This window comes from Centruroides sculpturatus, unplaced genomic scaffold (assembly GCF_000671375.1).
Source record: "Centruroides sculpturatus isolate CEXI.00-Female unplaced genomic scaffold, Cexi_2.0 scaffold1521, whole genome shotgun sequence".
Taxonomy (NCBI): domain Eukaryota; kingdom Metazoa; phylum Arthropoda; class Arachnida; order Scorpiones; family Buthidae; genus Centruroides; species Centruroides sculpturatus.
In genome coordinates this window covers 168,134-180,320 of record NW_019385683.1, presented here as the reverse complement: position 1 = coordinate 180,320, position 12,187 = coordinate 168,134, and the positions used below count along the sequence as shown (strand labels likewise).

The 12,187-nt window shown below is 28.5% G+C and overlaps 1 protein-coding gene across 1 annotated transcript; it reads right to left on the bottom strand.

The window, feature by feature from the left end:
- Positions 1-1,511: 1,511 nt before the first annotated feature.
- Positions 1,512-11,534, bottom strand: LOC111641171 (zinc finger protein 813-like). Its single transcript, XM_023387296.1, has 7 exons — positions 11,472-11,534; positions 10,928-11,203; positions 9,113-9,328; positions 8,045-8,269; positions 5,227-5,501; positions 3,411-3,626; positions 1,512-2,082 (listed from the first exon to the last, which is right to left on the bottom strand). The coding sequence occupies exons 1-6, from the start codon at positions 11,472-11,474 to the stop codon at positions 3,602-3,604; spliced, it is 1,020 nt and encodes a 339-aa protein (XP_023243064.1). The 5' UTR covers positions 11,475-11,534; the 3' UTR covers positions 1,512-2,082; positions 3,411-3,601.
- Between the last annotated feature and the right edge of the window lie 653 nt (positions 11,535-12,187).

The following is a 12,187-nucleotide window of genomic DNA, read 5'->3' as shown; positions in this document are numbered from 1 at the left end:
TAATTTTCATTTTCATGTAGTAAAGGCTCTATGCCTTCATAAAGGACGTACTTTTCCTTTGTTTAAGGGTATTTGGGCAGTTTATTCTCTGTTATATTCTCAAGTAAACAATACATACAAGTACAGTACAGTATTTTCTTAGGAAACACTCGTACTTATTTTTTTTAACCCCATTTTCGATAACCCGACATTTTCACAAACTCGGCCACCCTTCGGTCCACATTAGGCCGAGTTTTCGAGGTTCTACTGTACTGAAATCAATTATTTTGACTAAAGTCTTACCGAATACTGATTATTGGTGATTATAATATTGACTTAATAAATGAACAATTTGCGTGTATTAATTTATATATATAATCGAGACGGGTTAATAATGATGACAATAATAATAATAAGCCCAAACGGTTAGGAGTTGAAAGTTGAAATTTGGTACATAGTTAAAGGATACGTCACGAAAACGCACACTAAGAAGAGACTTTTCGAAATTTCCACCGGGGAGGAAAGAGACAGGATAAAGATTTCGACAATGGAAATGTGAAGTAACAATGGCAGTGTTAACAATGAAAGTGTTAAGAGAAAGCAATATGCAAGATTTACAGGCGCTGATGCGGTTTTTTGGGTCTTGCGAGAAATCGAAAATATTTTTAGACCAATGTATAAATTTTCTAATTTGTCTGAAAACAGAGGGTCCCAATTCTTGCATTCTGTGAAAACGGATAAGGTTGACTATAACGTAATAATCTTAATCTCGCTATCGTTACTTTTGCCCGAGCAAAGCCGGGCCTACCTGCTAGTAAATAAATAAACTCTTATTATTCTGAAAATTTAATAATAATAGCAGATCATAACCAACCGATTCGAATGGATAAATACACTCGACGGTTTACTATGGTTTAACCAAAGTTTGTGAGTTTAAATTTTTCATCCATGAAAATTTATTTTCATTTCTGTTTTTTACCGTGGAAAGAATCTCTTTGGTCACAAAGACAATAAAGAAAAAAAGGAGAGTTAAATAATACTTTATAAAATGTCTATGGCATCTTTTCTACTCGTGTTTTTCATGGAATTATTACTACACTTTTGATTTGTTATGTGAACAGTCAGTTTATTAACAACTAAGAAACGTCTGCTACTCTTTCTCTAAAAATCGCCTATCCACCAAATAATATATAATGGAAACGCTTTAGTAAAAAATAAAAAAATCTGAAAACCTACAAACAACTTAAAGACTCTATTAAAAGCTTAAATTATGTTTAATTTTGTATGTTAATTGTTTTTTCTGTATGTCTGTTATGGTCTATTTGTATTTTCTTTTTTACATTGAAAAAAAGCTAATTGCTTACATGATAAATAAAGTGAAGAGAATAATTAACTTAAAACAGTATAGTTAAAAAAAAACAAAAACGTGCAATTTTTTAAATTTAATTGAAATTTATTTAATTAAAGCATATCAATTTTACAAATGTAAAGTAGAAATTAAATGTAACTTCGATGTTTAGATGTTTTCATTTTTGAAGCAATAAATATAAAAAATAACTTAATAAGTTTTGTTTCTTTCAAATATTATGAAGTTTCTATCAAATAATTGTCGTTATAAATTAAATTAGATGTATATTTTCCACGACGATTTTACATATATCGCGAACTGTAACTAAGCATCTTTAATAAATATTTAATTTTTTCTTTGTTATTAAATTTTGAAATATTAATAATCTGATATATTATTAATTTAATATATTTTGAAAATTAGTTGTCCATAATTAATTAATCAAACAGATGAACGTTTCTTTCGTGTTCTTTAAGGGAAACGTCGTCGAAAAATTGTTCATGACACAACGGACATTCCAATTTAATTTCCTCAACGTCCATTTCTGGGAAAAATGTCACTTGTGAGGAACCTTCCTGTTGGATAATTCCTAAATTGACATTAACGGTTTCAAGGAATTCTTCACAGTCTTTTAAAGTAAAAAGGTTCTGTTCTGATGAAATATCTTCAAATTCAATTGACTGTGGTCTTTGAAAACTTGTTGATGGTTGTTCAAATGATTCTTTCTGCTCTCGTTGAACGTCTTGTGTACTTTTCTGAAAGTAAACAACATAAATAACATAACCGTATATCATTTGCTAATATGTGGATTGCATTAAATTATATCATATCAGATAATTATATACTGAATTAGGTAATTTTTGTTGAATAATTCCTAAATTGACGTCAATGTTTTCAAGGAATTCTTCGCAGTCTTTTAAAGTAAAAAGGTTCTCTTGTAATGAAATATCTTCAAATTTAATTGACTGTGGTCTTTGAAAACTTGTTGATGGTTGTTCAAATGATTCTTTCTGCTCTCGTTGAACGATTTGTGTACTTTTCTGAAAGTAAATTACTTAAATAGCATAACTGTACACAATTTACTAAAATGTGAATTGCAAAAAATATGTAATATATAATTATATACTGTATTATATATTTGTAATGCTATAAGAGTTAACAATGTTTTTTAAGCTAATTGAGAGTTAATATTTTACAATGTTATTAAAATTTGAAAATTCACAATTTTAACAAATTATGATTAATTAACAACCCTTAGAATAATCGGTACACAAATATAAATGCTTTACAGTAAAGTAATATAATTACGAAAAAGAAACAGCAGTTGTTAATTTTTGTGAAAACAAGAAAGCCATTGTTTATAATTATTCAATAGATATTACTGTAAAGTCACGGAACAAAGACTTTCACACATCCAGTAAATTTCTCTACACTTATATAATTGTATTTGTATTTGAGTGTATGTATCTTCATAATTATTCAATTGAAAAACAAACGAAATTCGATGTCCATAAATTGTCATTCATCGTAATGAGTGAAAATGAAGTTCATTCATGAAAATTTGAATTCTCTGAAGTAAAATTGCATATAATAACTTGTAATTTGGAAAATTAATTTAATATCTGATCTTGAATACATGAAATGACATAGAAACGTTTCTTTACTGACTGCTTATCGAATAACTCCTACTTTATACAAAAACTGCTTAGTGTGAGCCTATTAGTGGCTGAAATTACACGAAAAATTCAGAATCGTTGTATATTTTTAATACANACTGCTTATCGAATAACTCCTACTTTATACAAAAACTGCTTAGTGTGAGCCTATTAGTGGCTGAAATTACACGAAAAATTCAGAATCGTTGTATATTTTTAATACAGGAATTTTCCTGATAATTAAGAAAAAAAAACTTGTCTCTTCGGAGTATCGAATGAAACAGATATACGTGTTTAGAATATATGCGATGAATGAATATTGAAACAATGTGTGCTCATTAAATAAGTGAAGTTACTATTATAATGTTTTTACTATAAGACACGGTTGTATGTTAAAAGTTTAGTCACTAACATATTTATACACTTACTTCGGAGCCAGATGGAATTTCCTTATTCGGATGAATCATTATGATGTGTCTGTTTAAATTACTTCTGGTAGTAAAAGTGCCGTTGCAAAAATTACACGAAAATGGCCGCTCTTTGGTGTGAGTTATCAAGTGAGCCCTTAAAGCTGCGGGAGATGCACAAAGTTTTGAGCAGAAGTTACATTTACGGCTCATTATCTTCGGGTCGTTCGGTGAAATCTAATTATTTAATAAAGTTTTAGTTTATTGTTAACAATATACAGATTGTATCTGAATGACGTTTTAAAAATTTGAAAGATTGTAGAGGATAAAATTTTGAACGTTTTTATATATGGAACCTATAGCCGGAAATTTGAACTAAAGTGTCTAAAGCGGTAGGAAGTGCTTGACCGCCCTTCACTTTGGTAGATAACCTTCCGTTTATTGACTTCATGTTATTGCTGCGAATGGATAACTTTAAACACACAACTACAGTCGTCTAACTGAACCTGTGTACAGGACGTTGTATACAGCATTTAATACCATCAGAGGGGAGTGTGGCATTTTAGAAGGTGTCGGACAAAACATGGTTTGTCGTTGCACATTATGTAATGAAATTGGTGGTCGTCACATTGAACATTTACTCTAAAGTAGTGTAGCCACTGATTCGATTTACACTTTGCTTGTACTCTACTGTTTTGTCAATAAAACTTGTCATAAATACTGTATTCAGCTGTTTCATTCAGCATATCGACCGCATCAAACGTGCAAAGTGCTGTAGAAACTTTATATTACATTTTCGGCAATAGGTTCCTTATATGAAAACGTTCAAAATTTCATCCTGCACAATTTCCCGAAATTTTTTTCCTCAAAATTCTGATACATATTGTATAAAAACATAAAACGTAACGTTTTAAACGCAAGAACTTCATGACAATTTTATATAACACAGTTTTAAAATGATTTCCACAATATATTTCATTGTGATGATGTCGGAGTTATTTGTAAAACAATTTGTTCAAGTTTTATTAAATTATGTGTATAGAAAATTATTTTATAAAAATAGAGCTAACGAGTTGCTGCAGAGTAATTTGCTTAGATTTTCTTATTGACACTAGCAATTACTCACATTAAGAACAACTGTTTTTGGAAATTTTTTCCACTGTAATCTGAATTTAATCTTAAAAATAATAACATTTTATAATTGTAACAATGACTTAATAATACAGTGAACAATAAAGAAAGCTTTTCTTGTGTTTTTACTTTATAAAATGCAAAATTAAAAATACTAAATTAGAAAATAACAACACGAAGATGTATCAGTGGGAATATTATTTATAAAAATAATAATTGTGAAGAATGATTCGCTTAATAATTTAACATTGTTGTAATTAAAATTTTATATTATTCACATTTATCATAGATTATTAATTACACTGGAAAATTTATTATGGATAACGTCTATCCCATTTTATAAATGTTTATGTGTGATTAATTAGCAAAGGTTACATATAGAAAACGGGTTTGCACAAAAAATACAAAGAAACTTAATTAATTTATAGTTTTTTTATCGAAGGTAAAAACTAATATAAAACACCGAAAATATTCCAGCGCTAAAAAGACAACAATGATATTTACAGTTGCTTATTGATATTATTATTTTAATATTTGTTTGTGGAAATAAACACAGTTGCATCGAGTATTGTTTGAAATATTAACTAAAGGTTTCATATTATCGTGTACAATTGTATTGTGCCTGTTTATTTTATAACTTTTATCGCTTTGATAATTAAAAAATAAAAACGAAAATGAAAATATAGAAACTTGTCGTAATATTTACTTTAGATAAAATTTCATCAAAATGCAATGCGTACATGTGTTGTTCCATCCGGATTTCCATTTAAAACTCTCTCCACAGCCATTATAATAGCACTTGAACGGCTTTTCAACGGAGTGCACTTTCATGTGAGTTGTTAAATGACCCTTTTGCGTAAAGCTTTTTTCGCACAAATTGCATTTGTACGGCCTTTCATTCGTGTGAATTCGCATGTGTACACGCAAATGACTTTGATGAAGAAATGCCTTTTCACATTTCGGACATGGATGTTTTCTGTCCTTTTAAAACAATGCGTTGATTAAACATAAATAATTAGTAAAAATCTTAAATAAAAATTATTCTCGATAATATAAATTATTGTTACATATTATAATATTATGTGAATATTGTAGAATTATGTTGTAATATTATAGGATTATGTTAATATGTACTCTATCATCGATATAAAATTAAAATTTTCAGTTGGTGTTATTTCGTGAATTTCTAATAAAACAGTTTGGAAAATTCAAAGTGTATTATACAAATTAAATGAAAGATTACACTTACCATTATGATTTTATTTATTTTGATTCAATTATCAAATTTAATTTATTAATTTCAAGACGAAATTTTGTTAAAACAGAATACAACAATGCACCGAAATAATGTAATTTCTTGATTGTTATGTTTTAATTCTATTAAGCATAGATAATTGCTCATATCTCTTAATTTAAAAATAATGGAAAACATAAAACGATATATACAATATCTTCTGTAATAGAGAAATACATGTCAGGAAAGAAATAGAGTAACGCTATTTCTTTTTCTTGTTTAACTTATTTTTGAATTATTATTATTTTACTTAATCTGCACAATAAGCAGTAACAGGAAAAGCACGGTTTGGTAATATTCAATAGGAGTGTGCGAGTTTACACAAATGAGAATGCCTACAATTTCTGTGTGTCCATAAGCTTATTACAAGTATCTAAGCAAAATATAAATACACTATAACAAACATACAAAAACAATAATATCAATAAAACAAAAATGAAACAATCAACATACAGAGTCGAAGATGATCCAAGCTGCTGATTCCATTTTTAAATTGTTTGTAGGTTTTCACATGTTTATGTTCTTCTGTTAGGGAATTTCAATTGTATAACATTTGGTAGATCGGCGTGGTTCGGCCAAAACTATGTTCGAATGTTAACAGTAGCAGGATATATTCCCATCTGTAACATCTGAATAAGATCTAGTTACCCTTAAAATACTTCCTGAAAAGCATTTCTTTTTCGCGTAACATCCCCTACTCAAAGAAGGCAATGAGGAACCGCTCCGGTTCCAAATTCTCCAAGACATTACTTTTCTTACAAACTAATTTGATCTATCCTACGCCGGGTGTTCGCAGACATCGAAGTGATCTGATATGGCACATCAAAAAGAAAAATTTGTATTTAAATGGTTGGTAGTATTTTTTACAGATTAATAATAAAATATTTTTTCTTGGTATACATAGAGCTGTGAAAATCTCTCTGATTTGTTCCAAAGCGATACTGCTTGAAAATTTCAGCAGGTAATATCACTGACAATATATTTCCCGGAATGCTTCTTGCGTTGTTTATATTTCGTGTTAGTGCAAAGGCTAGATCAAAATCTTTTGTTTGCATCAACTCGCTTTATTGGATTAATGAAATTTAATATTTTATGCCAAATAACTAATTAACACAAAAACTTAAATCGTTTAATACAATTTAATAAACCCGAGGCCTCGTCTCTTATTAAATTATCGATTTAATAATTTTTGTAAATGCTTAGCAGGGCGTTGTATACATCTCCCAAATGAAATCTTAACTCTATCTTACTCTCCTATCTAGTGTCACTCAACGGTTTCAATGTTAAACCTTGAACATGTTATATGATAAAACCATTATACAATTATACCATACTATAAAAAGTATCATACAATTAATGATTTTTTACAGAAAAAAATTAAAATCTTATGATGAAATCATTACACAATTATACGATACTATAAAACCATTATACAACAATTTTATATAATTATACGATGAAAAATATTTCAATAAAATTTTGTATACTCCTCCAAATGCCGTTCTATAGCGTCGAATGCTTGTTTATAACGCCTATCTACCAAATAATATGTAATTGAAACGCTGTAAAAGAATAATACATAAATTTCAAAACCTACAAACAATTTAAAGACTCTATAAAAACCTTGATTTATTTTTAATTTTGTATGTTAATTGTTTTTTCTGTATGTCTGTTATAGTATGTTTGTATTTTCTTTTTACAGTGTAAGAAAGCTAATGGCTTACATCATAAATAAAGTAAAGTAAATAATTAACTTGAAACAGTATAGATATTATAGGGACAATTTTTTAAATTTAATTGAAATTTATTCAATTAAAGCTTATCGACTTTAAAAATGTAAAATATAAATTAAGTGTTTCTTCGATGTTTACATCTTTTGTTTTCATGAAGCAATAAATGTGAAAAATAACTTAATAAATTTGTTTCTTTTAAATATTATACAGTTTTAATCAAATAATTTTCGCTATAAATTAAATTAGATGAATACTTTTTACGACAATTTGACATATATCCCGAACTGTAACTGAGCTTCTTGTCCTGAATATTTAATTTTGTCTCCGTTATTAAATTTTGAAATATTAATAATCCGATATCTTATTAATTTAATATATTTTGAAAGATAGTTGTCCAGAATTATTTAATCAGACGGATGGGAGTTTCTTTCGTGTTCTTTAAGAGAAACGTCGTCGAAAAATTGTTCACGACAGAATGGACATTTCAAATAACACACTTCAACGTCCATATCTGGGGAAAATGTCATTTGTGAAAAACCTTCCTGTTGCAGAATTCCAAAATTGACGTTAAGAGTTTCGAGGAATTCTTCACAGTCTTGTAAAGTAAAAAGATTCTCATCGAAAGAAATTTCTTGAAATTCTGTTGACTCAGGTATAAGAAAACTTGTTGATGGTCGTTCAAACGATTCTTTCTGCTCTCGTTGAACATCTTGTGCACATTTCTGAAAGTAAATAACGTAAATAACATAACTGTACACCAGTTACTAATGTATGAATTGCAAAAAATATGTAATAGATAATTATATATGTATTATATATTTGTTTTGCTATAAAAGTTAACAAATTTTTAACATAATTAAGGTAAAATAATTCACAATATTATAACAAAAGTGTAAATGTTCATTTTTTACAAATTTTGAGTAATTAATATCCTTAAGAATAATCGGTAAACAAATATAAATGCGTTTCGGAAAAGTAATGTTATCAAAGCGAATTATGTGAGAAAACAACGGCGTAAAATAAAACAATATAACTACCAGGAAGATACACCAGTTGTTAATTTCTGTGAAAACAAACAAGTCATCGTTCTTTAATTATTCGGTGAAGACCTAAAAGTGGTCGTGTCATATCTCTTAATGAATATTTTCCTCGTTATTAGCGTTCGAATTTAAATAAAAAATAATAATAATAAAAATCCTTTCTCCCCTTAAAGTATGATTTTTTGCCATTTTATAATAGTACAGTAAAACCGGTTAAGATGTTCTCGCCTAAGATGTTAGAATGTATATGGGGACATGATTTAGTTCAACCGCTTTGACGCTTAATGATGGTTTAACTTATGTGTTAAACCATCTGACTCCGGTTTTGACCACTCTGATCACAGAAATTATTAGGCATCAAACAGGATGAACAAAATCATGCCGCCCACGCATAGTCTAACATCCACTTATAAGAAAAAAAAACCTCGAATGTTTTGCATATCTCGAAATTTCAAGGTTAAAAGTTAAAGTTAAAAGTTAAGGTCCTGGTTAAAAGTTTAGTAATTAACATATTTATACACTTACTTCGGAGCAAGATGGAGTTTCCTTTTTATGATGGATGTTACTGATGTGTCTGTTTAAATTACCTTTGGTAGTGAAAGTGCCGTTGCAAAAATTACACGAAAATGGCCGCTCTTTGGTGTGAGTTATCAAGTGAGCCCTTAAAGCTGCGGGAGATGCACAAAGTTTTGAGCAGAAGTTACATTTACGGCTCATTATCTTCGGGTCGTTCGGTGAAATCTAATTATTTAATAAAGTTTTAGTTTATTGTTAACAATATACAGATTGTATCTGAATGACGTTTTAAAAATTTGGAAAATTGTAGAGGATAAAATTTTGAACGTTTTTATATACGGAACCTATAGCCGGAAATTTGAACTAAAGTGTCTAGAGCGGTAGGAAGTGCTTGACCGCCCTTCACTTTGGTAGATAACCTTCCGTTTATTGACTTCATGTTATTGCTGCGAATGGATAACTTTAAACACACAACTACAGTCGTCTAACTGAACCTGTGTACAGGACGTTGTGTACAGCATTTAATACCATCAGAAGGGAGTGTGGCATTTTAGAGAGTGTCGGACAAAACATGGTTTGTCGTTGCACATTATGTAAAGAAATCGGTGGTCGTCACATTGAACATTTACTCTAAAGTAGTGTAGCCACTGATTCGATGTACACTTTGCTTGTACTCTACTGTTTTGTCAATAAAACTTGTCATAAATACTGTATTCAGCTGTTTCATTCAGCATATCGACCGCATCAAACGTGCAAAGTGCTGTAGAAACTTTATATTACATTTTCGGCAATAGGTTCCTTATATGAAAACGTTCAAAATTTCAACCTGCACAATTTCCCGAAGTTTTATTCCTCAAAATTCTGATACATATTGTATAAAAACATAAAACGTAACGTTTTAAACGCAAGAACTTCATGACAATTTTATATAACACAGTTTTAAAATGATTTCCACAATATATTTCATTGTGATGATGTCGGAGTTATTTGTAAAACAATTTGTTCAAGTTTTATTAAATTATGTGTATAGAAAATTATTTTATAAAAATAGAGCTAACGAGTTGCTGCAGAGTAATTTGCTTAGATTTTCTTATTGACACTAGCAATTACTCACATTAAGAACAACTGTTTTTGGAAATTTTTTCCACTGTAATCTGAATTTAATCTTAAAAATAATAACATTTTATAATTGTAACAATGACTTAATAATACAGTGAACAATAAAGAAAGCTTTTCTTGTGTTTTTACTTTATAAAATGCAAAATTAAAAATACTAAATTAGAAAATAACAACACGAAGATGTATCAGTGGGAATATTATTTATAAAAATAATAATTGTGAAGAATGATTCGCTTAATAATTTAACATTGTTGTAATTAAAATTTTATATTATTCACATTTATCATAGATTATTAATTACACTGGAAAATTTATTATGGATAACGTCTATCCCATTTTATAAATGTTTATGTGTGATTAATTAGCAAAGGTTACATACAGAAAACGGGTTTGCACAAAAATACAAAGAAACGTAATTAATTTATAGTTATTTTATCAAAGGTAAAAACTAATATAAAACACCGAAAATATTCCAGCGCTAAAAAGACAACAATGATATTTACAGTTGCTTATTGATATTATTATTTTAATATTTGTTTGTGGAAATAAACACAGTTGCATCGAGTATTGTTTGAAATATTAACTAAAGGTTTCATATTATCGTGTACAATTGTATTGTGCCTGTTTATTTTATAACTTTTATCGCTTTGATAATTAAAAAATAAAAACGAAAATGAAAATATAGAAACTTGTCGTAATATTTACTTTAGATAAAATTTCATCAGAATGCAATGCGTACATGTGTTGTTCCAACCCGGATTTCCATTTAAAACTTTCTCCACAGCCATTATAATAGCACTTGAACGGCTTTTCAACGGAGTGCACTTTCATGTGAGTTGTTAAATGACCCTTTTGCGTAAAGCTTTTTTCGCACAAATTGCATTTGTACGGCCTTTCATTCGTGTGAATTCGCATGTGTACACGCAAATGACTTTGATGAAGAAATGCCTTTTCACATTTCGGACATGGATGTTTTCTGTCCTTTTAAAACAATGCGTTGATTAAACATAAATAATTAGTAAAAAACTTAAATAAAAATTATTCTCGATAATATAAATTATTGTTACATATTATAATATTATGTTAATATTGTAGAATTATGTTGTAATATTATAGGATTATGTTAATATGTACTCTATCATCGATATAAAATTAAAATTTTCAGTTGGTGTTATTTCGTGAATTTCTAATAAAACAGTTTGGAAAATTCAAAGTGTATTATACAAATTAAATGAAAGATTACACTTACCATTATGATTTTATTTATTTTGATTCAATTATCAAATTTAATTTATTAATTTCAAGACGAAATTTTGTTAAAACAGAATACAACAATGCACCGAAATAATGTAATTTCTTGATTGTTATGTTTTAATTCTATTAAGCATAGATAATTGCTCATATCTCTTAATTTAAAAATAATGGAAAACATAAAACGATATATACAATATCTTCTGTAATAGAGAAATACATGTCAGGAAAGAAATAGAGTAACGCTATTTCTTTTTCTTGTTTAACTTATTTTTGAATTATTATTATTTTACTTAATCTGCACAATAAGCAGTAACAGGAAAAGCACGGTTTGGTAATATTCAATAGGAGTGTGCGAGTTTACACAAATGAGAATGCCTACAATTTCTGTGTGTCCATAAGCTTATTACAAGTATCTAAGCAAAATATAAATACACTATAACAAACATACAAAAACAATAATATCAATAAAACAAAAATGAAACAATCAACATACAGAGTCGAAGATGATCCAAGCTGCTGATTCCATTTTTAAATTGTTTGTAGGTTTTCACATGTTTATGTTCTTCTGTTAGGGAATTTCAATTGTATAACATTTGGTAGATCGGCGTGGTTCGGCCAAAACTATGTTCGAATGTTAACAGTAGCAGGATATATTCCCATCTGTAACATCTGAATAAGATCTAGTTACCCTTAAAATACTTCCTGAAATGC

Bases quoted from the DNA above. Each gene is read 5' to 3' on its own strand.
- LOC111641171 (XM_023387296.1), bottom strand. The intron at 9,329-10,927 runs GTAAATATTACG...TTAAATAATTAG, and splicing joins CTGATGAAATTTTATCTAAA to ATTTCACCGAACGACCCGAA. The intron at 5,502-8,044 runs GTGTGTTATTTG...TTGTTTTAAAAG, and splicing joins CCCCAGATATGGACGTTGAA to GACAGAAAACATCCATGTCC.